This window comes from Amblyraja radiata, chromosome 10 (genome assembly GCF_010909765.2).
Source record: "Amblyraja radiata isolate CabotCenter1 chromosome 10, sAmbRad1.1.pri, whole genome shotgun sequence".
NCBI lineage: Eukaryota > Metazoa > Chordata > Chondrichthyes > Rajiformes > Rajidae > Amblyraja > Amblyraja radiata.
The window spans coordinates 55,673,333-55,699,145 of record NC_045965.1 but is presented as its reverse complement, the minus strand read 5'-3'; the positions used below and the strand labels follow the sequence as shown (position 1 = coordinate 55,699,145).

Here is a 25,813-nt window from a genome sequence, read left to right as displayed (position 1 = left end):
ACACACACACACACACACACACACACACACACACACACACACACTCTTCAAAGGGACATGGGCCAAATGCCGATAAATGGGACGAGATGGGACATCTTGATCTGCATGAAGACGTTGGGATGAAGGGCCTGTTTCCATGCTGTAAGACAATGACACATTGCACAAAGGGTGCAATTGCTCTGGAGAGGATCCAGGGGCGATTTATGAAGATGTTGGCAGGGCTGGAATATTTTTTTCACTTTGATGAAAGATTTGATAACTTAAATTCTGTTCTCTGTAGCAACGGAGGTGAAGAAAATACTTAGTTGAGGTGAATAATATTATGAGAATAGGACCTGTTTCGTTTAATAAATAGTGTAGGAAGGAACGGCAGATGCTGGTTTAAACTGAAGATAGACACTAAGACCTAGAAAAACTCAGCAGGACAGGCAGCATCTCTGGAGAGAAAGAATGGGTGATGTTTTGGGTCGAGACCTTCAGACTGAAGAGGTTGAAAACCAGCCATAAAACACAATGACTGGAGATGTGTGTTATCTTACTAAGGGCAGAAATCAGAATCATGTGTTCATCTTTATTGACGTGACACCATAATAAATATATTACAGAAAAATGTTATTAATGGGGTGGCATGGTGGCGCAGCGATAGAGTTGCTGCCTTACTACATGGGTTTTCTCTGGATATTCCAGTTTCTCCCACATCCGAAAGAAGTGCAGGTTAATTGGCTTCTGTAAATTGTCCCTGGCATGTAGGATGGAACTGGTGTATGATAGATTGCTAGTCGGTGTGGACTTGGTGGGCTGAAGGGCCTGTTTCCATATATATGTTTTACATATATATATTAATTTCATTGAACCATATACGATTGAATATGTGGCATTATTTTCATCTTGTTTCTATAGTCAAAGGGTAAGGTTGATTGATTTATTTGTGCAGGACAGTGATGGAAGTTTGACTCTTGCCTTGTTTCTCTGTATTTTTCTCTCTATATATGCATAAGCATGAATTATAATCTGATTTCCATACATGAATATAGTCATTCATGTGCTGCACCTGTTGATCAGAGCCTGGCACTACTGTGGGATGTAATTAGGAATGTAATTTAGCCTAACCCTATTCATACCCAATCCAATTTAAAGCATAAATGTTGCATTCAAGTGTAAGTTAAAAGACTCGCTACGGTATGCACCAGATTGCACAATTTCAAGCTGAAAAATGCGAAAGCTCCCTAATGTGGGAGGGGGGAGGGGGACATTCCCCCTCCCACACCTCCTCCCCTCCCCCCCCCCCTCTCGGTCACTACGCTCCCTCGCAATTTCTCACTCTCAACTCTCACCCAATGTTGGCAGCCCTGTTCATTGGAGCAGAGGAAGCTGATGGGTTACCTTATCGAGGTTTATAAAATCATGAGGGGAATAGATGGGGTGAATGCACAGAGTCTTTTACGCAGAGTAGGGAACACAAGAACCAGAGGCCATGGGTTTAAGGTGAGAAGGGAAAGGTTTAATAGGAATCCGAGGGGCACCTTTTTCATACTGAGGTTAATGGGTATATGGAATTAGCTTCCTGGGGAGATAGTTTAGGCATGTACTATAACAGCATTCAAAAGACATTTGCACAGGTAAATGAATAGCAAATATTCAGAGGGACATGGGCCAAACATGGTCAGGTATGACTAACGCAGATGGGACATCTTGGTCGGCATGGACAAGCTGGGCTGAAGGGCCTGTTTCCATGCTGTATTAGGAAGGAACTGCAGATGCTGGTTTAAACCAAAAATAGACACAAAATGCTGGAGTAACTCAACAGGACAGGCTTCTCTCAATGGGTGACGTTTCGGGTCGAGACTCTTTTTCAGACTGAAAGCTCACGGAAACGTCACCCATTCCTTCACCCATTCCAGAGATGCTGCCTGTCCCGCCAAGTTACTCCAACATTTTGTGTCTACCTTCCATGCTGCATTACTCTATTTTCATCAATGTATAGATAAAACCTAAAAATTAATAAAGGGCTCATTTCCTTTTTAAAAGATGATCTAGTTTTTTCATCAATTTACAAACCCTAAAAATTAGTAAAAAGCATGTATTTTAAAAGATAATCTAAACTTTTCAGCAATTTTAAAACCTAAAAATGAGTAAGACGCACATTTAAAAAAGATATACTTTTCAGCAACTTGTATAACCTAAACATTAGTAATAGGCATGTCTTTTAAAAGACAATCTAAACTTTTCAGCAATTCATAAACCCTAAAAGTTAGTAAAAAGGCACGTCTTTTAAATGAGAATCTAGACTTTTCACCAATTTATGAACTCTAAAAGTTAGTAAAGCATGTATTTTAAAAGACAATCTAAACGTTTCTGCAAGTTATCAATAAAACCTAACAAAAGGCACGTCTTTGATAAGATTATGCAAACATTTCATCAGAATTCACTGTTGCTGGCGCCTGTATATTCGCAAGCTGGGCAATTAACAGAGCAAAACAAATATAGATGAAAGGGACTGTAAATAAATAGTTATTAACTTCCCACCCTTTAGCAGGCGTGGGGGTGAAGTGAGCAGACCTGTTTATTTGGCTGGAGGGGGGAAACAAATGATAGAGGGTTGGTAAGAGTTGAAAGGAGTTTCTTGTGGGTGGAGAGAGGGAGGGAGAGGAGAAGGGATGGGTTTAAGGCGTGGACGGGTTTCCTGTTGAAGAGATGACAGATATCGTGGTGGAGGAGGAGGAGGAGGGCAGCTGAGGGGAAGGAGCTCAGCAATGCTGGACGAGGTGAGGATGAGGGGATCTGGCTGTGTGCGTGGGAGCCTCAATCTCCCAACTTTAGTTGACTTTTACTTCAGAGATCAACTCGTGTCCCGTAGATGGCGGCAGCGGCAGCAGCTTGGCCGGGATGATGGCGGTGGCGGCTCTTCACAGGAGCCCGGGCTCCGGCTGAGGGACCGGGGAGGGTGTGTGTGTGTGTGTGTGTGTCCACTCTCACTCTCACCTCTGGTCCCGTCTCTGATGGAGGTGGAGGAGGAGAAGAAGAAGGAGGAAGGAAGGAAGCCGGGGCGAGAGACATGCCGCCACCTTTCTTCCTCCTCCTTCCCCCCTCCCCTCCCCTCCCCTCCGGTCCCAGCACCGAGCCTGTCCCCAGCCGCCGCCGCCGCCGCCTCAGCCCCCGGCCCCCAGGTGAAGGCCGCGCCTTCCCCAGGAGAGATGGTTGCAGCAGGCAAGGGGAGAGAGAGGGAGAGGGCGGCTGAAAGGGATGGGGAGGATAGAGGAGAGGAGAGGGAGAAGAGGAATGAGGGGGAGGGAGAATGAGGGGAGGGGAAGGGAGAATGAGGGGAGGGGAAGGGAGAATGAGGGGAGGAAGGAGAAGAGGAATGAGGGGGAGGGAGAATGAGGGGGAGAGGGGAGGAATGAGAAGCAGAAGAGGAATGAGGGGGTGGGGAAGAGGAATGAGGGGCAGGGAGAATGAGGGGGAGAGAGAATGAGGGGGAGGAAGGAGAAGAGGAATGAGGGGGAGGGGGAGGAATGAGGGGGAGGGAGGGAGAATGAGGGGAAGGGAAGTGGAATGAGAAGAAGAGGAATGAGGGGGAGAGGGTGGGGAAGAGGAAAGAGGGGGAGGGAGAGGAATGGGGTGGAGAATGAGAGGAAGAGGAGAATGGATGAGGGGCAGAGGGAGGGATGACAGCAGTGAGTGAGGGATAGGCAAGGGATTAGGGGGAGGGGGAGAGGGAGAAGGTTTGAGGGAGGGGATGAAGGGGAGGTAAGAATGGGAGAGGGAAGGATGAGGGGAGAGAGGAAGGGGTGAGGGGGGGAAGTTGTTACGGAGGGTGTAGGGAGGGGGTGATGACGGAGAAGGGGGTATTTGGGGAAGAGGTGGGATAAGGGGGGAGGGAGGGGAGGCAGAAGGGGGGAGGGAGGGGAGGCAGAAAGGGACACGGAAATAGGGTAGGAAATTGTGGAGGGAGGTGTAGGGAGGCAGAAAGGGCAGGGAAATTAGAATGGGGTAGGTTGGCAGGAGATGGAATGGAGGGGAAGCTGTTGGTGGTTGTGGAATACATTAGCTTGTAGGTGGGTGAAGGGGATCAGGTAAACCTTGTGGGCAGGGGGACGATCAGGAAAAAGTTATGTTCTCTCTCTGAAAAATAAACCCTTAGTCAAAAGCACTGCCTAAGATGAACCAAGTTTAAACCCGACTGTTGCTTGATTGGGAGAAAGGGTGAAAATCATCCGAATAAGAAAGCTCACTGTCCTGGAAGTGCTTTTCACTTTCTGAGAGGGGAAAAAAGCAGTTGCTTGATTTATTAAATAATAATGGCAGCTTTTTGGTGAAAAGGAAACTGGGTTAATCGGAAAGCCGTATGTGAACCCAAACTTAGATTCTTATAAGCCTCAACAAGGTTATTGGAAGAAAATATTGACTGTGGTTAGATTTGCACTGTAGGCATTTTGAAAGTAGAAGACTGGTGATTCATGTGTTGATTCAAATGCATTGGGAGGTGCAGAACTGTAATATACCACGGTGGTTTTATTTCAGATGTTGTTTTGGGCCTGGAATGAATTGTTTAATTTTGTTTTCTGTACTTTGTCTGATTAAGTAAGAAACTATACTATATATATATTACGCATGTTCATTCTTGTTATTACACTATTTGTAATGTGGGGAAAATGTATCTGTAAATGGCAGCAAATTTAGTTGTACGCTGTAGAATGAAACCATTAGCTTGTGCAGGAGTTCATTATTTGCTTTTTAAGTACATCTATGGAGAACATATCCTTTTTGGAGTGCTTGTTTTTATTATCCTCTTAAATAAAAGGCAGCACTTCATTAACCATTCTGTTTACCAGCTGCACTTGTGTGTTAGCTGTGTTTCATGTACTAGGTCCCATAACTCTCTGTTGTGTCTTTCTGTAGTTTTCCATTTCAATAAGAACCTGTTTCATCATTCTCAAGTTCAAGTTCAAGTGAGTTTATTGTCATGTGTCCCTGTATAGGACAATGAAATTCTTGCTTTGCTTAAGCACACAGAAAATAGTAGGCATTTACTACAAAACAGATAAATGTGTCCATATACCATGATATAAATATATACACACATGAATAAATAAACTGATAGTGCAAATAACAGAAAGTGGTTGGTAATAATCAGAGTTTTGTCCGAGCCAGGTTTAATAGCCTGATGGCTGAGGGGAAGTAACTATTCCTGAACCTGGTTGTTGCAGTCTTCAGGCTCCTGTACCTTCTACCTGAAGGTAGCAGGGAGATGAGTGTGTGGCCAGGATGGTGTGGGTCTTTGATGATACTGCCAGCCTTTTTGAGGCAGCGACTGCGATAAATCCCCTCGATGGAAGGAAGGTCAGAGCCGATGATGGACTGGGCAGTGTTTACTACTTTTTGTAGTCTTTTCCTCTCCAGGGCGCTCAAATTGCCGAACCAAGCCACGATGCAACCGGTCAGCATGCTCTCGACTGTGCACCTGTAGAAGTTAGAGAGAGTCTTCCTTGACAATCCGACTCTCCGTAATCTTCTCAGAAAGTAGAGGCGCTGATGTGCTTTTTTGATGATTGCATTAGTGTTCTCGGACCAGGAAAGATCTTCAGAGATGTGCACGCCCAGGAATTTGAAGCTCTTGACCCTTTCAACCATCGACCCGTTGATATAAATGGGGCTGTGGGTCCCCCTCCTACTCCTTCCAAAGTCCACAATCAGTTCCTTGGTTTTGCTGGTGTTGAGGGCCAGGTTATTGCGCTGGCACCATATGGACAGTTGCTCGATCTCTCTTCTGTACTCTGACTCATCCCCATCAGTGATACGCCCCACAATAGTGGTGTCGTCAGCGAACTTGATGATGGTGTTCGCACTGTGGTTCGCTTCGCAGTCATGGGTATAGAGTGAGTACAGCAGGGGGCTGAGCACGCAGCCTTGAGGTGCTCCCGTGCTGATTGTTATTGAGGCTGACACATTTCCACCAATACGAACAGACTGTGGTCTGTGGACGAGGAAGTCAAGGATCCAGTTGCAGAGGGATGCGCAGAGACCCAGTTCTGCGAGTTTGGTAACCAGTTTGGAGGGGATGATTGTGTTAAATGCCGAGCTGTAATCAATGAATAACAGCCTGACATATGAGTTTTTGTTGTCCAAGTGGTCCAGTGCGGAGTGGAGGGCCAGCGAGATCGCATCCACCGTTGATCTGTTGTGGCGGTATGCGAACTGCAGTGGGTCCAGGTTTTTGTCGATGTAGGAGTTGATTTGCTCCATGATCAACCTCTCAAAGCACTTCATCACCACCGGCATTAGTGCCACTGGTCGATAGTCATTGAGGCATGTCACCTTACTCTTCTTGGGCACTGGTATAATTGATGCCCTTTTAAAGCAGGTGGGGACCTCAGACCTCAGAAGTGAGAGGTTGAAAATGTCCGTAAAAACTCCCGCCAGTTGGTCCGCACAGGTTTTTAGAACACAACCTGGTATACCATCAGGACCAGGTGCTTTTCGGGGGTTCACCCCCCTGAAGGATTTCCTGACATCGGCCTCTGTGACTGAGACTGAAATGCCATCGCAGCGAATGGGGGATCGGGAAGGCACATCACTATTTTCCCTGTCAAAGCGTGCGTAAAACGCATTGAGCTCGTCAGGGAGTGATGTTACACCGGCATTCGAGCTGCCTCCTGGTTTTGCCTTGTAGGAGGTGATTGCATTCAGACCCTGCCACAGCTGCCGAACATCTGTCTCGTCCTCCAGTTTGGAGCAGAAGTCCCTTTTGGCCTTTTTGATGGCCTTACCAAGGTCGTATCTGGTCTTCATGTAGGCCACTGTATCATCGGAGGTGAATGCCCTGTGTCTGGACTTCAGGAGAGTGCGGATCTCAAAGTTCATCCAAGGTTTCTGATTGGGAAACACTCGGAAGGTTTTTGTAGGGATGCAGTCCTCCACACATTTCTTTATGAAGTCTGTAACGACTGTGGCATATTCGTTCAAGTCCGTTGCCGAGTCCTTGAACATTGCCCAGTCTACAGACTCCAAACAGTCCTGGAGTTGTTCTTCTGCCCCCCCCGACCAGCTCTGTGCTGTCCTCACTTCTGGGGGTGCGCTCTTTAATTGCTGCCTGTAGGCAGGAAGAAGCAGCACCGCGGTATGGTCGGACTTACCAAAGTGAGGGCGAGGGATAGAACGATAGGCATTCTTGATGGTGGTGTAGCAGTGGTCGAGGGTGTTAGGTCCTCTGGTGCAGCAGGAGACATGTTGGTGGAAGTTGGGGAGTGATTTCTTGAGGTTCGCCTTATTGAAGTCCCCAGCAATGGTGGTAAATGCCTCGGGGTAAGACGTCTGGTGTTTGTTGATCACGGCGTGCAGCTCCTCCAGTGCCAGACGGACGTCTGCCTGGGGTGGGATGTAGACCGCGGTCAGGATAACGGAGGTGAATTCTCTCGGGAGGTAGAAGGGACGGCACTTCACCGCCAGATGTTCAAGGTGTGGAGAGCAGGAGTTGGACAGGACTGCCACGTCGGAACACCATGCAGAGTTGACCATGAGGCAGACGCCCCCTCCTCTCCCTTTCCCAGATGCCAGGGTACGGTCCATGCGGTGGATGGAGAACCCTTCAGGCTGGACCGCTGAATCTGGGGAGCTGGGGGTGAGCCATGTCTCTGTGAAACAGAACACAGAGCATTCCCTCAGCTCCCTTTGATAAAGCAGTCTTGCCCTTAAGTCCTCCACTTTGTTTTCAAGGGACTGTACATTAGCCAGTAGGATGGTAGGGAGAGGGGGCCGAAGTCCCCTGCGCTTCATTCTGACCTGAAGTCCTGCCCGACGGCCACGTTTCCGGACACAATGGAGGCTTCCCCATTGTTTCCAGGTGCTGTACTTGCTGTACCTGCTGTTTCTGCGGACCTGCGCTGGAACGGGGATTCCCTCACAGACGGCAGCTCCAGCTCCGTAACGAACGGGGATTCCCTCAAAGTCGGCAGCTGCAGCTCCAGCTCCGTTGTTGCTGGAAGATCCAGCCCGTCGGCTCTGGGGGTCATCCCGGGGTTTCAAGGTACAGTACCTGGGATCCTCAGTCGGGTCAGGAGTTCCACAGCCAGCGTGGGAAAGTTTAAAGTCCAGGGCTCCCACAGCTGCGGGAGATCGCGAAATTGCGAGAGCCTTGAGGTGCTCAAGCAGCCTGTCCGAAACGGCACCGATTTCTGCCGTTTTTCTGATCCAGGTAAGTTGTTGGAAGTTGTAGTTGAGCCTTTTATTTTCCGGAGCTCCGCAAAAGTCGCCGCAGGCAGGCGCCATCTAGGCATTCTTCCTACCAAATTGAAAAATGTCACTTTTTTCCATGTTATTCTCCTTGCCCCCGCTCATTAACCTATTAATGTATTGCTGTTAAATGTTTGCTGCATCTTCGCCGCTTGTCTTCATCTGCATTTGTGTCATCGACCAATTTGGCAACAGTGCATTTGGTTCCTTTCTCTACAACAGTAAAATATTACGTAAATGTGTAAGAAGGAACGGCAGATGCTGGTTTAAATCGAAGATAGACACAAAAAGCTGGAGTAACTCAGCGGGACAGGCAGCATCTCTGGAGAGAAGGAATGGGTGACGTTTCGGTTCGAGACCCTTCTTCAGACTTAAATAACTGATCCCAGCACTGATCCCTATGGCACACCGCTTTTTACAGGTTGTCAACCTGAAAATGACCCCTTATACATAGTAGTTGAATTCCGCTAGGTAGCCAATCTTTTGTCAGTGCTAATTATTATGTTACTTATTATAAAACTCTTACTTTTGCATAGTAGGCATCCGTGTGGCACGTATACAACACCGTTTGCATTATTCAAATTGAATCTCGGTTGCCTGCCATGAAATTTGGCTGCTGCTTTCTCAAAGAACTATAACAGACCTGTGGGAAATGATTTCCCTTTTCATGAAGGCTTTGTCTGTCATTGTTTTGTTTCTGGTTTACTGGGCATCTCACCTTGACTGCGACTCGCCCTTAGATTGCGACTTTCCAAATGTTCCGCTGTGACTTAACAATTGATTCTAACTTTCTTCCAATAATAGATGTTAGGCTCACCGTTCCATTGTTACCTACTTTCTTCTCCCACTCTGAATACATGTATCACATTGACAATTCTTTGGTATCTCTCCAAACCTACTTCATTCAGCATCTGTGTAGCCACATCTTTAAGGCTTCTAGGATACAAACCATTGAATCCCGGGGTCTGCCTTTGGTCCCATTAGTTTGCCAAATACTAATTCTCAAGTAATGATAATGGCATTTAATTCCTCCCATTTTTTTAATAACATATAATCTGTAAAGTTTGATTAAGATTATCAGTTTAAATCTATCATTTTCCCAAGTTTGTTTTCTGGTGGACCTGTTTATACTTTAACTTTGTCTTGTTAATATACTGGTATAAATTATTTTAGTCAGCTTTTACGTCTTGCTAATTTGCCTTCAGAGTTTTTTTTGCTCCCTGATTTTTTTTTTCGATATCCTCAGTTTTCTGAATTTATACTATTCTTTGGGCCTACTACTAAATCTTGGCGTTTTGATGAATGAAGCAACATAGTTAAAGACTTGAAAAATAAATAAATAATAAACATTTAAGATTTATAAATGTATGCATTTAATGGAGTCTGACTAGAGAAATAAGGGAGATGATAAGATATGTGGCACTTCATTATTTTATTTTGCCTGAATTCCGCTTATTTTAGCTTGACATGTGTACACGGAAAGCAGGGAGGAGCTAGAACGCAGCAATCAAAATCTTGATATATTTTAGTCGATCGCCTGGACAACTGTTTTCTTCTAATCAGCGCTCAGGTAAAATTATGTTTGCGGTACTAATTACGTTGCGATACAGCAAGGCAAATCAGATTGGTGAATAAAATTTCACTCCGATTCTTTTTCAGAAGTCCTGGCATTTTCTTCCTCCCTTTCACCCCAATTTAAAATAAATGGTGCACTCTTGTTTGGGTAATGCAATTTGCCAATCTCAGTATGTAGTGTTGATGTTGCTTGTGATGAGTAAAGTCTGTAAGACTTTTGTGGCCTTTGGATTATTTAATTATTTTCTTGTAACGTGTGTAGGTAGAAAACAGTAATTGAACAGAGTTCAATTTCATACTGCCAACGCAAATATTCAAAGTGTAGTGGTCACTGTTCATTAGCGAGCATAATTACTGTCTGAGGGAGGTCCCAGTCTTGACGGGCTAAAGGAGAGGGAATCCAGGATTATCGGAGATCAGTGTAACTGCAGATGCTGGAATCAAGAGCAACAAACAACCTGCTAGAAAAACTCAGCGGGACGAGCAGAATCTGTGGGGAAGGAAAGAATTGGCATCCTGACACAGGGTGTCAATAGTTCCTTTTCCCTCATCAGATGCTGCGCAAACAATAGAGTTCCTCCAGTGGATTGTTTGTTTCGAGTTTAGTTTAGAATTTAGAAATACAGCATGGAAACTGGCCCTTTGGCCCATCGAGTCCATGCAGACCATGGATCTCCTATTCGCTCTCGTTCCATGTTACCTTTCTTTCCCATCCAATCCCTGCACGATAAGGGCAATTAACCTACAAACCCGCACGTCTTTGGGATGTGGGAGGAAACCCCGACATCTAAAGGAAACCCACCGCCTGGACAACTGTTTTCTTCTAATCAGCGCTCAGGTAAAATTATGTTTGCGGTACTAATTAACCTACAAACCCGCACATCTTTGGGATGTGGGAGGAAACCCCGACATCTAAAGGAAACCCACGCGATCACAGGGAGAATGTGCAAACTCCACAAAGACAGCACCCAAGGCCAGGATCAAACCCTGGTCTCTGGCACTATGAGACAGTGGCTCTGCCAGCTGTGCCGCTGACCTGAACATTATTGGGGATCGGATGGTGTTGCACAAAGTTGTCACGTGCAATTACGTGATCATGTCGGCTGCATATACACATGTCATGTGCAAACATAATTAAATAAAGAGTAATGAGCTATATTGCTGTGGCATATTTTTGTTTAGAAATAATTAAATGGTTCCTTGCTCCATAGCCTGTTTAAAATAACCATTGACACACATTGGAGAGCTTTTTAAATCACTAGTGTATGTGTCTGTCTCTATATTACCAATTTTAGATTCCCTCTGAGCTGTGTGAAGGATCAAAGAGATCTTGAACTTTATTGGAAGATCTAAATAATCCAAAACTGATTATTTTGTAAGGTTTGTTTGGTTTCCAAGCTTTAGCTTTGATCTTGTGTTGCTAAAGTAGGTTGCACGACAAAAGGACTTGCATGGCTGAAGTTGAAGTTTGGTTTGCGGGGAATTGTTGATTTTTTTTTTCCCTTTCTTTTTGAACTTTCCAAGAATGATATTCTAGATGAATGGATAGAGCATTAATATACAACACCTCCAGCATTAGTTTCTGGCAGAATATTTTTGGAGCTACTGTGGCAGAGAGCGAACAACGATTGTTTGATGAACAATGTCATTCTTGAGACTTATGTTTGGAGTCTGGAATCGTGCTAGAGCATTGCAGGCTTTTTAGCCATTAAGAAACGGATTAAGCTGTATTCAGCTCGCAATATTTAACTTTTCCCTATCACGCTAGCTGCTGCTTTGTCCCTCAAATTTCAGAGCAATGTTGAGTTATAATGGCTACATGAGAATCCATGATGAACAAACTGAATTTGGTAAATCTGTGTGTGGATATATTTTTATGGGTGTTCTACCTACCAGTGTTGAATGCCTGATTTGAGATTTTTTTAAATTGCAGGAATAAAGATTACAGGAGTGCATCTTAATTCAAACCAGGGATCAGTCCACGGCACATTAGTGCAGCTGGTAGAACTGCTGTCTCTCAGCGCTAGAGAACCAGGTATGATCCAGACCCGAGGTGCTGCCTGTGTGGAGTTTGCACATTCTCCCTGTGACCGCGTGGGTTTCCTCAGGGGGCTCCGGTTTCCTCCCACATCCCAAAGATGTGCGGGTTTGTAGGTTGATTGGCCTCTGTAAATTGCCCCCAGTGTGAAGGGAGCAAATGCAAAAGTGGGATAACATAGAACTAGTGTGAACGGGTGACCGATGCTCAACGTGGACTCGGTGGGCCGAAAGTCTGTTTCCCTGTTGTATCTTTCAATCTTTCAGTTAGTATTTAAACAGAGTTATCTGGACGTATTTTGAGTTTGTTGTAGCTGACACAGTTACAATAGTTTAAATATAATTTGAATACATGGGTTTGATTTTTCTTCAAAAGAATCAGATTTTCGGTTGAGCTCTGAGGCAGAGGAAGTGCAGTTGTCAGAGTTGGGAAGATCTGTGTTTGTTTACTGAGTTATCAGCTATGTTGGCAGCAATTGTGAGGACAGCCTGTCTCTGTGATCTTAAATTGTTGGATAATAAGCCAAATATAAACATTGTAAAACCAATTATGCTTTATCTTATGCAAACAAGTGTTGCTGCCAAATGCTTCAGATAGTAAATATCGGTTCAGAATGGAAGGGGTGATGTGAATGTCCTTGTGGGTAATCAGATTTGTGAGATAAATATCTTTCCACCGCATTTTGATTATGCATATATACAAATGAATGAGAAACAGGAGCAGGCTGGCTTGTTTTCCACCTTCATAAGATCAGAGATGATCTGATTTTAAATTCACTAACCTCATTCCTGTCCACCAGTGGCAACTTTTTAAGGGCGGCATGGTGGCGCAGCAGTAGAGCTATTGCCTTGCAGCGCCAGACACCCGGGTTCAATCCTGATTACGGGTGCTGTCAGTATGGAGTTTGTCACATTCTCCCCGTGACCACTTGGGTTTTCTCCGGTTTCCTCGCATGCTCCAAAGACGTACAGGTTGGCAGGTTAATGGCTTTGGTAAATTTTCCCTAATTTGTGGAATAATGCTAGTGTGTGGCGATCGCTGGTCAGCGCAGATTTGGTGGGCCGAAGGACCTGTTTCTGCACTGTATCTCTGAACTAAAACTAAACTAAACTTTCATATCGTAGACAAAATTGCTAGAGAAAAATCTATGGAGCGAAGGAGATTTCCTTCGCTCCATAGATGCTGCCGCACCTGCTGAGTTTCTCCAGCAATTTTGTCTACCTTCAATTTTCCAGCATCTGCAGTTTTGTATTGTATTCTTGTATTCAAATTTATTGTCATTGTCTCAGTTAGAGACAACAAAATGAATTTCCCTTACAGGCAGTATCATAAAAATAAAAATAAATAAATAATAATAAATAATAAAACATATTAAAAATAAAATAGAATTTAAAAAAAAGCACAAACACAGAAAGTCCACGACCCAACATAACACAGTGGCACCAAGGTGAGGAAGGCACCATAGTCCAGCCAGCCTCCCCTCCGTTCTTCCCAGATGTTCACTCGTGGTCGAGGCCTTCCTAGCACCCGCAGTCGCCGCCCCGGGTGGCCCGATGTTCAGGCCCTCACGCCGGGCTGGTGGAACGCCGACGCCGAACCCCGACGGTGAACATCCTCCTCCTCAGCGGCCCGGACCTCCTGATCAGCCGCCTCCCGCATCCGGAGTCCGCAGCTCCCGAGTCCGCAGGCCGAGCTGGGCGGAGTCGCTAGAACCCCGCGTTGTTGATCAACGCCGCCCGCGTTGGGAGCCCGCGAACCACAGCTCCAGGATGTCGGTGCAGCAGGTCCAGCACTCCGGGCTCCAGACGGCGACCCCCAGTAAGGCATCGCCAGCCCCGCGATGTTACAGCGCTGTCCCGCCGCTGCTGGAGCTCTGGTTGATCCCGGCAGGAAAGGCCGCGCCAATCCAGTAGGTAGGCCGCTGGGGGGGGGGGGGGGGGGGGGGGGCGAGGACGCGACTCGAATAATAGTCTCGTCTTCACCAGGAAGCGGCTGAAGGACGGTATCCCCCGCACCGTACCCTCTTCCCCCACATAAAAACACAAAAAAACACACTTTTACACCAGCGCCACCGGAAGTACAACAACCGGAAGTTCCTTCTTAAACTTCCATATCCTTGCTTATCAAATATCTAAAAAGCACACTAAGTGCTGGAGTAACGCGGCAGGTCGGGTAACATCGCTGGAGAACATGGATAGGCGACGTTTCGGTTACTCCAGCATTTTGTGTGCTTTTTGTATTAACCTGCACCTGCAATTCCTTGTTTCTACTTATCAAATATCTAGTTATCTTCTGTCTTAAAATATTTATAAACTCTGTTGTCATCTTCCTCTGTGGACAAGAGTTCTTGCGTCGTTAAACTGGAACGGGTGCAAAGAAGATCAATGAAGATGTAATCGGGTCCGCAAGGATGGAATTATAAGGAGGGTCTGGATAGACTAGGATTTTATTTCTTGAAGCGTAGGAGGCTGAGGCATGATTTTATCATGAGGGGCATGGATAAGGTGAATAGCCAGTCTTTTCCCTAGGTAGGGGAGTCTAAAACTAGAGGGTATAGATTTAAGATGAGGGGGGAAAAGATTTAAAAGGGATCTGAGGGGCAACTTTTTTTGCACAATGGTTGGTGTATATATCATAGAAACATAGAAACATAGAAATTAGGTGCAGGAGTAGGCCATTCGGCCCTTCGAGCCTGCACCGCCATTCAATATGATCATGGCTGATCATCCAACTCAGTATCCCGTACCTGCCTTCTCTCCATACCCTCTGATCCCCTTAGCCACAAGGGCCACATCTAACTCCCTCTTAAATATAGCCAATGAACTGGCCTCGACTACCCTCTGTGGCAGGGAGTTCCAGAGATTCACCACTCTCTGTGTGAAAAAAGTTCTTCTCATCTCGGTTTTAAAGGATTTCCCCCTTATCCTTAAGCTGTGACCCCTTGTCCTGGACTTCCCCAACATCGGGAGCAATCTTCCTGCATCTAGCCTGTCCAACCCCTTAAGAATTTTGTAAGTTTCTATAAGATCCCCTCTCAATCTCCTAAATTCTAGAGAGTATAAACCAAGTCTATCCAGTTATTAGAGGGAGTGTTAGAGGTGGGTACAATTGTGATATTTAAACTTAATTTGAGGCAAGCTGTAGGGGTTTGGTTCCCTTTGCTCCACTTCGGGCCCAACTGCCCGAGTGATTCTCTCCCTTGTCGGTGGGTCAAACGGCCACTACTCCACTCAAGCGGTTCCCAAGAGAGAATACAAAAAAAGGGAGATTCCCCTGTGTTCTAGACCTCGGAATTATGGTGGGATATGATAAAAAGGTTGACTTGACCAGAGTGTGCTGATGAGAGAAAACAGAAACCAAGACAGACTCAAAGCAAGTCTAAAATTTACAGGCTTTATTAAACAAATGACAAATTGAATCTCACCAACACTACATAATACGTGACTAAACTTATGCTTTAAACTAAGACTATGGAAAGAAAATTATCGGGCATGTCGTAAAAACGTACTTTACACAATTTAAAGTACAAATACACCCCCTTTCCCCTTCTTCTCTCAACCTCTATCCTATTTCTGGAACTTCACCAGGTCGTCTGGGGTACTTACAGCTAGATGCAGGGTCAGGAGCCGTCCAACAGAGCAGAAAAGAGAGAGAACCCTTGCTTGCCTGCTCCTTTTTATACACGAGAGTTTCTCCCTTGAAAACCCCCAGGTGGTCCTCTGGACAAAAGGGTCTTTCGATGATTCCCAGTTTTGATCTGGCATGAATAATAGGCTTCCGATGATAATGGGTTTGCTGATGTCACGATGCATCAGCCTAATTGTTATCCCATCACCTGGATGAGCTCCCATTGTCCTGATGGATGGTGATTGTCTTGCTGCTGGTCTATTTACCCCTGTCTGCTGGGCTCGGTTCCTTCCTTTGTCTTTCCAAGATAATCTCGTTATCTCCGCCCCGGCCTTTCCTTTTCTCACCATTCGCATAGTCATGTGGATGCCCAGGCCCAGACAGGCTTTGAACTTGTGATCCCTTGGGGATTTTTTGCAGCCAGCATGTCCGTTTTAAAAATGTCCAGGTCCTTATCCCTGAGTTCTTCCATAATTTTGGAGGATTTGCCCCAATAACTTACAAAGCCAAGACTCTGGAACCTTTCAAAATTGATGTTTTTGGTGTAGGCAAGTTAAAAAATTGCAATACATTTTTGATAAGCCCTGATTTGCACAATTAGTGAAATTGGGTTTTAATAGTATTCAAATATGTTTCTTTAATATCCTTGTATTAATTTGTTCCAATTTGAATCCATATGTTACAATTTATTTTTCAAATGTTTCTATCATGAAATCAAGACCACATTATTATTTATTGTTATGTGATACCACAACAGTCAATTATGTGCAGATGTGATGAATTGTTTATAGACATGGGGCTGAAGAAGATTATGCAGCCTGGGAGAGATGGAGAGACAAGCCCCTGGAAGGACTTGTAGATGTGTGAGAATTTTTACAGTGGACATATACTGCTAATTTATACTGGTATTTAGATTGAATACAAAGTTTTGATGTCCTTGTGTGGTACATTGAGTTTGAGGCGTGTGATAATTCTGCAGGCTTTCTGCCTTTAACTGAACATATTGACTGCCTCTTGTTAACTTCCTGACAACAGCGAGCTTAATTAACGTCATCATTAAAGTCCATGCAAAATCTGCACCTCGGGTTGTCAACATTATTTAGAAATCTCTGGGAATTAAGTAAAATCTCCAAGAGTGCAAACCAGTAGATGCCAGAAAGTGGGAGACTGCAAGTTCAGGCTGCAGATTGAAGCAGCCAGGTTAGTGAATAGGTGGGGATGTTGGACCTTCTTACTTGATGCTTATTCTGTTGAGGAGTACTCTTGTGCATGTGTGGAGGTAAATTACTTTCTCCTCAAAACCAGAGCAGAAGATGGTGTCAGGGCAAATGCAGTTATGGAAATGTACCAATGTTGACAAGAATGTTTTATTCTCGTATGTCCTGCAATGGAGCAATTCAATTCTTACTTGCAGCAACGCAACAGATATGTAAACATCTTCCACTGTAAAACCGATTTTAAAAAAAATTAAAAAAATTAAGTGTGTACAGACTGACCCCCCCCCCCAATCTTTGCACATCCCCAATCCTTTCCACTCATCACTTTAATTTCATGTATTGTGTGTTTTTATGACTGTTGGCAGATCAAGTTCTTTTGTATTGTAAAATAAAATGGACGAATAAATAGACAATAGTAGTGCAAAGTCAAAAATAATGCCCCCATCTATATAGTTCAGAGCCTATTTGGAGGCTGTTGTCTTTAATAGCCTGATGGTTGTTGGAATGAAGCTGCTCCCGAACCCGGACGCTACAGTTTTGGGGCTCCTGATGCCAGGAGTGAAATGAGAGTGTGGCCAGCGTGTTATTGGTCAGAGGTCAGTCAGACATGTCATGTTTCCGACCCGAAGATAGACACAAAATGCTGGAGTAACTCAGGCAGTATCTCTGGATAGAAGGAATGGTTGACCCATTGTCTCGGAATGAAATCTTCCCAAACAGTTGCCAACGCTTTGTCGTTTAATCTGTACTGTTTATTCTCTCTCTGGAATGAATAGAGGGGATATTTCTACTCTTCTTGTAGAACAGTGTGTGTTCATATGGTAAATGTTGTTACTCTTCCAACATTGCCAGGGAAACTTTGGAGCTACAAGATATTATTTTCCTAGGTCGTTGGCAGCAATGTCCAGGGGAGCAACCCAATCATTGTTCAAGTAGGTTCATACCTAATCTGGCAAGTTTATCAACCTTGTTTCCTGCTGGGCCTCATACCTTATCTGTGTCAGCAAAATGCAAAGTGACGGAGGAACCCACTGGGTTTGGCAGCACCTGGTGAGGAAATAGACAGGTGGAGCGGGATAGCTACATTTTGGTCCAATCAAATGGAGAGACCAATAGACAATAGGTGCAGGAGTAGGCCATTCGGCCCTTTGAGCCAGCACCGCCATTCATTGTGATCATGGCTGATCATCCACATTCAGTACCCCGTTCCTGCCTTCTCACAATATCCCCTGACTCCGCTATCTTTAAGAGCTCTATCTAACTCTCTCTTGAAAGCATCCAGAGAATTGGCCTGAGACCAGGTTAACACTTTTGGAATGAACACTTGTACATAACTGCGTGAGCACACACTTGCTTACTGAGTATACATTTTTTAAATTATTTGTTCATTGGATAAGTACATTACAAGGCCAACATTATCATCGGTTCTTGAACATCCCAAGAACATCCTAATTCATTCCATCGAGGCATTAACTCAACCACATTGATAAAATATATAGGAAGGCACTGCAGATGCTGGTTTAAACCAAAGGCAGACACAAAAAGCTGGAGTAACGTCACCTATTCCTTTTCTCCAGAGATGCTGTCAGACTCTGAGTATTTTGTGTCTAACCACGTTGATCGGCCTGGATACATGTACCAGCGAGAATGGAAATTTCCCCGGCCCCGTAATAAGTAATTTTCCCAGCTGATAACACTGTCAGTTAATAGCCACTGATTGCCATTTCAGATGCTAAACTTTTATCATAAACACCAGAGTTATTCATTAATTTCATTTATATTCTCCAGGTGGATTTTAAACTTTTATCCACATAACTAGCCTGTAGACATCAGTCTTGAAGCTTAACTACTGTGGTATCATAACCCGTGCTTAGATAGATCTAAAATATGAACATAAACAAATGTAGTATTGGGCTGTTTGATTAATTTGTTAACTGTATTAAGTTTACTTGGAATATTTTATCCCTTTTTATTTTCTTGCAGTGGTCCAGCTGTGATGGCTTCACTTGACTGGCTGGTCGTTTCAGTCACTAGTTTCACGATATTTCAAATTCTGTTCCATTATTTAAGTGCAAAGATATCCATTTATTTCTGCAACGGTTATCGAACGTTGACCGATTTTCAAAAGATTGAATGGAATTCCAGGTATGTAGTCCTCAGATTTTATTTACAGGAAATATCATGTGATTGAAAAGACAAATTCAAACAAAGGCATGTTTGAAATATTTTGTTTTGTTTTATAATTGTAGGCTTGACATTCTTTCAGTTCACTCCCATAACAAAGATGAAAGCTTCTGTCTTCTGAAATTTCTCTTGGGGCATATCAGTTCAACCTTCAAAATGAATTCCCTGTTGATATATTAACTGAAGAAAACTTAACTAAAGAAAACCAAATTTGATCTAATATTTGTAATTTAAGGTGGAGTTGCAAAACATTTGAATTTCATATGCTCCCAAAATAAAGATTTACTGACTCTATAATTTTAAAGATGAACTGACTATAATTTTAACAAAATTATTTTATAATCTGGTTAAAAATATCGAAATAAGTCAGGACACAAAGGACACAGTGCTGGAGTAACTCAGCGAGTCAGGCAGCATCTCTCTCTGGACATGGGTCGGGACCCAAAATGTCACCTATCCATGTTCTCCAAAAGTGCCTCCACCCCCCCACCCCCCCCCCATCCTGTTCTCCGACTGGTTTGACTTTCCTCCTATTTAAAATGGACTTTGTATGCCTCGTTCTCACTTTCCCCTAGCTAACAATGATCTATTTTACATTTCCCTTGACCCTCGCCCCCTTTGTTCTCTTGATTTCACACCTTGCCCTTCCTTATCTCTCGTTTCCCTCTCCCCTGACTCATTCTGAAGAAGGGTCTTGATCCAAAATGTCACCCATTTCTTCTATCCAGAGATGCTGCCTGTCCCACTGAGTTACTCCAGCATTTTGAGTCTATCTGCCTGACTTGCTGAGTTATTCCAGCATTTTGTGTCCCTTTTTGTAAACCAGCATCTGCAGTTCCTTAGGTACACAAAATTACTGGGGAAACTCAGCGGGTGCAGCAGCATCTATGGAGCGAAGGAAATAGGCGACGTTTCGGGCCGAAACCCTTCTTCAGTTCCTTGTTTCTTCATACTTCCCTTTGAACATTTTTATTTGTGGGCAATCAGTCGTGCTAATGCGACAGCAGTTATTTTTTGTTCCAAGGCAAGGTAATCTTATGAACAACTGACAGCTGCTTTCTCTTTTACATAATGAGACGTGTGGAATCAAGCATGTGGGCTGTAATGGAGCATTGAGCTGACCAACATGTGACGGATAGATTCCCACCCTCAAAGTCTATTACATTCCTTCAGGGATGGGTACCTATCATTCTGAAGTATGGGAGTTGAAAGCTAATTGCTTTTTACAACATTTTCCTGGTACAAATGCACAAATTATCAGATTTACTGAATTCAGTGTCACAATTTGCCAAGTGTGGATATCTTAAGTTCACGTCTGTTAAATCACCAGTTTAATTTCAAAAACACTACACTAATCATCGAGTTATTTAAGCAATGCCTTTTTTTAGGAAATTCTTTTAAAACAGCCAGTGCAAAGAACTCTAGTTTAGTTGGCAAATATCTCTGCTGTATGTTGCTGAAAGAAAATGTTATACTGGGAACAGGCACTTTTTTAATTGGATTTTTAGTTTTATAAATAAAGGTTCTGCAATGCTGATAACCAATGCTGATAACCAAATACTAAAGTTCATGTTTATTTCTTAGTCGGAAAGATTCACTGGGTGATGTGAGATAAGAATGAGAAACAGTATGACTTTTTGATCTGCTGTATTTTTTGTATTCAACAAGCTGCCATTTGTTTTATATCCTATCCTTTCGGGTGGGTGGCGTGCTCTGTAGTTCAAAGTATTGATCTTGTAATTAATATTTAATTCTGCCTGAAATTGCCACATTTTTCATCGATAGTTCTACATTCGCCGTCGGCCCTGCGGTCTGCGGTGCTTCCAGCTGCAGCGCGGCAGGGTCTTTAGATCTTCGACCGCCGGCCTGCGGCCTACACCATCTTGAAGCCGCAGTCTCCAGTGGGGAGGCACTGATTCAGGACTTACCTGGACTTTATCTGGACTTTACCTTGTCTACACATCTGGACGCCCGCAGCGGCAACTGCGGAGGGTTGAGGTCCCGACCACGGGGGAAAATGGAGGAGGACTGGCCAGATTTTGTGCCTTCCACCACAGTGATGAATGCTGTGGTGGATGTTTGTGTTAAATTTTTATTGTGTTTTTGTGTGTTCTTTTTTCATTGTACCGCTGCTGGCAAATTCATTTCACTTGCACTTTGCAAGTGACGAATAAAACTGATATTGATTGATATTGATTAATATTTAATTCCTCCTGCAGAATCCATTCTATTCATTGGGGTAAATGAGTAAATAAAGTCCAACCTGTTCGGATAGTCGTGTAACATTTGCAGAGTTAGAGCAGTTCCAATCTGTTTTGTCAGCAGAATTGAAACTATTTGGGCTCTTTTTAATGGCGAATAGAGTTAAAAATCGAGCTGTGAGTTCTGCTGAGTGCAACGATGGCTGAAGAGAGGAAGCAGAGATTTTTGCCAACTAAACTAGAGTTCTTTGCACTGACTTTAAAAAAAAAAAAAAAAAAAATATCCCAAAAATGGCAATTAGTTTAGAAAAAAAAACTTGGTGATTAGTGTACAGTGTTTGCAATTGAACTGGTGATTTAACAGACATGAACTTAAGATATCCACCCGTGGCAAATTGTGATAGTGAATTCAGTAAATCTGAGAATTTGTGCATTTATATCAGGAAAATTTTGTAAACAGCGATTAACTTTCTATATGAACATTGGGCCAAGCAGATTAATCAAATTTGTATTATAATAAATTATACAATATAATAATGAATTATATAATAATAAACCCCAATAATTATATAATAATTATACAGAATTATATAATATATTACTAGAAAGCCATTCTAGTCGATAAGTCAATATTAGAGAGAGAGAGAGCAGTTAGACTATATAGTTTGGATAAATGGGATTTTCGATTTGGGATAGTCCGAAACATTTTCTGAGGTTAGGATTGAAATGGAGGGGAGGTATAGGATACGGGCCGGTGCAATTTGGCTGCCAAAAGTATAAAATTCTCCATAAATGAAAATGTTTATCGATGTGCAATCAATGATACTTCATCTGAATTTTCTGTTTGATTTAATTTCGTAGGGTAGTGTCCACATTCCATGCGTTGCTAGTTGGGGTAGTGTGTCTGTATTTGCTGTGGTATGATGATGCTGTTAATGCGGATCCTCTCTGGTAAGAAATCTACTTAAGTAATTAAGTTTGGCTTCTCTGCTTGAGTGTGTTAATTTCACCGACCAGAAACTTGAGTTGAAAATATAATCTATATTATGATTATTTTAAGAAACATACCTAATTACTGCATAAACATCATGATGCCATCAGTTCTCTTACATAAAAAAAAATGTTGGGTTTTATAATCATAGACTAGAATATAAAGAAGATGAAGTTTTGTTTTCTCCATCTATGCAAATCCCTGCTTAGAATGATATCTCTTGTATACCTGTTTAATGGTGAATTGTCTTAAGTGATTTAGAGGGTTTCTTGTTCGCATTCTCCCAAATGAGAAAATAAATGTCTAATTTAACTTTGACACTAGCAGACATAGTTGGAAGCAATGACTAGTGCCCGTATATGATAGGAAAAGGGGCAATGTATTACAGACATACAAGAATAGACTAATTAAAAATTATGTAGCTTTGGCATATTGGTCAAATTTGTTTGCATGTTGAAGGATGTGAAGATAATTTTCTGTTTTAAATGTCACTTTTTATCATTTCGGAATTGTGCATGGGTTAAATATTTTGCGATTTCCATTTTAATATAGATCCTATCATAAATTTGCCAGGAATTTAAACAGTCTGATAAATTGCAGGCTGCAACATAATATTACGTTATTTGGCTGATTTGAGTCTGTGATGTCTTTGTAGCCACACTCCATCTAGTTCTCTATCCTCTCTCCTAACCCGTACAGATCTTTTTTTAAACGCCGTATTGAATCTGTACTTGCTCTACCCCAGTGGCAGTGCATTCCAGACCCTAATTATCTGCTGGCTACAGAAAAAAAAACTCTTCCTCATGTCACCGGATAATTTCTGCTGATATTTTCCCCACTTGAGATTGGTGTAAAAGTTCCACTATGTTTGCATTGTGCAGCTCTTAACTATATTTTCTTGTTCAATTTTTCCTTCGCCATATTTTCTTTGCAGTAATTGTCCCCTTTATAGGAAAACAGTTTCTAGTGAAAATTACTTATCTGAGTTTTGATGTTTCCAGCAAGCTATGCATCTGCAAAGCTATCACAATTGAATGCAGTATTTGAATATCTGCAGCATCGAGGATGTGTTTCCTGGGTTGGCGAGTCTGCTTTGATTATTGGACATACTATCTGGACTCTATAATAATGATTTCATGCTGCAAGCACTGATTATTGTTTATGTTTAAATGTAAATATCTTGATGTTTACAGGGGAAATCCTACACGTGTAAAATTAAATGTTGGTCTTGCCGCTGGCTACCTCTTTTCGGGTGAGTGTTCTTTTAAATTTTTGTTAACTAAACTAGGAACAATGGTTGCTTCAAGTTTGGGCTAGAAATGTACTTTGAAATGGTGTGATGTGGAAATGCTAGTTTCATCATCTTTCTGTGCACGTTAAGGGAGTGTTCTACTGGAGACGAAAGGGTTTATGGAGTCCATGATGAGAAATATTGTCAGGGTTTGCTAATCTAAGCTGAATACAAAAATGCTGTTTTATTTTTGTACTGATCCTTCCGTGCTTGTGTAACTGAAGGTGAGAAAACACCATAGATCAGACTTCAATTTTGACCTCGGGTACTGTCTATGTGGAGTTTGCATGTTCTCTGACTGTTTGGGTTTCCATCAGGTGCTCCAGTTTCCTCCCACCTCCCAAAGACATGTGAATTTGTGACTAATTGCCCTCTAAATTGTCCTGAATGTGTAGGGAGTGGATATGAATGTGGGATAACATAGAACTAGTATGAGTGGGTGATCGATGGTTGGTGTATACTCGGTGGGCAGAAGACCCTGTTTTTATGCCGTGTCTTTTAGACAATAGGTGCAGGAGTAGGCCATTGGCCCTTCGAGCCAGCACCACCATTCAATGTGATCATGGCTGATCACCCCCAATCAGTACCCCGTTCCTGCCTTCTCCCCATATCCCCTGACTCCGCTATTTTTAAGAGCCCTATCTAGCTCTCTCTTGAAAGCATCCAGAGAACCTGCCTCCACCGCCCTCTGAGGCTGAGAATTCCACAGACTCAGCACTCTCTGTGAGAAAAAGTCTTTCCTCGTCTCCGTTCTAAATGGCTTACTCCTTATTAGAAACATAGAAACATAGAAAATAGGTGCAGGAGTAGGCCATTCGGCCCTTCGAGCCTGCACCGCCATTCAATATGATCATGGCTGATCATCCAACTCCGTATCCTGTACCTGCCTTCTCTCCATGCCCCCTGATCCCTTTAGCCACAAGGGCCACATCTAACTCCCTTAAATATAGCCAATGAACTGGCCTCAACTACCTTCTGCGGCAGAGAATTCCAGAGATTCACCACTCTCTGTGTGAAAAAAGTTTTCCTCATCTCGGTCCTAAAAGATTTCCCCCTTATCCTTAAACTGTGACCCCTTGTTCTGGACTTCCCCAACATCGGGAACAATCTTCCTGCATCTAGCCTGTCCAACCCCTTAAGAATTTTGTAAGTTTCTATAAGATCCCCCCTCAATCTTCTAAATTCTAGCGAGTACAAACCGAGTCTATCCAGTCTTTCTTCATATGAAAGTGCTGACATCCCAGGAATCAGTCTGGTGAACCTTCTCTGTACTCCCTCTATGGCAAGAATATCTTTCCTCAGATTAGGAGACCAAAACTCTACGCAATACTCCAGGTGTGGTCTCACCAAGACCCTGTACAACTGCAGTAGAACCTCCCTGCTCCTATACTCAAATCCTTTTGCTATGAATGCTAACATACCATTCGCCTTCTTCACTGCCTGCTGCACCTGCATGCCTACTTTTAATGACTGGTGTACCATGACACCCAGGTCTCGTTGCATCTCCCCCTTTCCTAATCGGCCACCATTCAGATAATAATCTACTTTCCTGTTTTTGCCACCAAAGTGGATAACCTATTCTTTTCCATCAATCGGAACTTAATCACAACCAAAAAATTAATCTGCCTCTTCTTTGTCAGATTTATTGGACCTGTTGAGTATTTCCAGTGTCCATCTTCCTTGTACTAAAATAATTGTTTTCCCCAATGTTTCTGTTGTGAATAGACATTTAACATCCATATTCATTTGGGTGTTTTTCAAAAATCGGTTTTCACAGAGGGTTTTTTGAACAACTTTGCAAGATAATTTTGCCTCATTCTTAGAATTGATTTTAGAATAGAAGTTTCTTGCTTTGGTTATTTTGTAGATTCAAATTTAAACATGTTACTTAGTGTAGAAACTATGAACTGCTGATGCTGGTTTACTTATTACTGTTTTGTGACTCGTTTGAATGACTTGTGTAAATTAGAAGGCTGAAGTTAATATATCCCAGCGCCTCTGTTTTCCTTCCAGTGAAGGTCCTGTGAGATTCAACATTGTTGAGTTTCATTTTCAGAAATTTAGTTAGACTTTGAATGGGAAGAGAGAGGTATTTTGTATGCAACATGTTGACTCTTGTGGGATTTTGAGACGTGATTACATTAAGAAATATGTTTGCAATTATAAAGATTTAAATGGGCAATAAAAACAGAAAATGTTGGAGAAACTCTCAGCACCAAGACATTTTGTAGAAAGATATACAATTAACATTTGGGTCAAACTCAGTTTTGAAGTCAAATATTAACTTGCCTGTTTTTCCCGTGTCCACCTGCTTATATAGGTTTAAGATTAGGTTTGTTATTGTCACATGTATCAAGATGCAGTGGAAAAACTTTGCTTTTGATTCAAATAATACTTCACATAGATATCAAGTCAAACGCAAGTACAAAAGGTAGAGCTAAAGAAAAGATACAGAATGCA

General features: G+C 43.0%; 1 protein-coding gene across 7 annotated transcripts in view; it reads left to right on the top strand.

Annotated features, from left to right (window-relative positions):
• Positions 1–2,614: 2,614 nt before the first annotated feature.
• LOC116977969 (TLC domain-containing protein 4-B) overlaps positions 2,615–25,813 on the top strand; it is a 57,476-nt gene continuing 34,277 nt past the window's right edge. The window contains exons 1-6 of one of the 7 annotated variants that reach the window (XM_033028902.1): positions 2,615–2,765; positions 9,691–9,799; positions 11,738–11,839; positions 18,670–18,831; positions 21,933–22,022; positions 23,256–23,314. In XM_033028902.1, coding sequence (XP_032884793.1) covers positions 18,683–18,831; positions 21,933–22,022; positions 23,256–23,314 — 298 coding nt within the window. In that variant the 5' untranslated portion in view covers positions 2,615–2,765; positions 9,691–9,799; positions 11,738–11,839; positions 18,670–18,682. Of the gene's footprint in view, positions 2,766–2,787; positions 2,945–9,690; positions 9,800–10,606; positions 10,643–11,737; positions 11,840–18,669; positions 18,832–21,932; positions 22,023–23,255; positions 23,315–25,813 lie in introns of those variants that run through there. The other 6 variants (XM_033028904.1, XM_033028903.1, XM_033028905.1 and 3 more) reach the window with 6 other exon arrangements.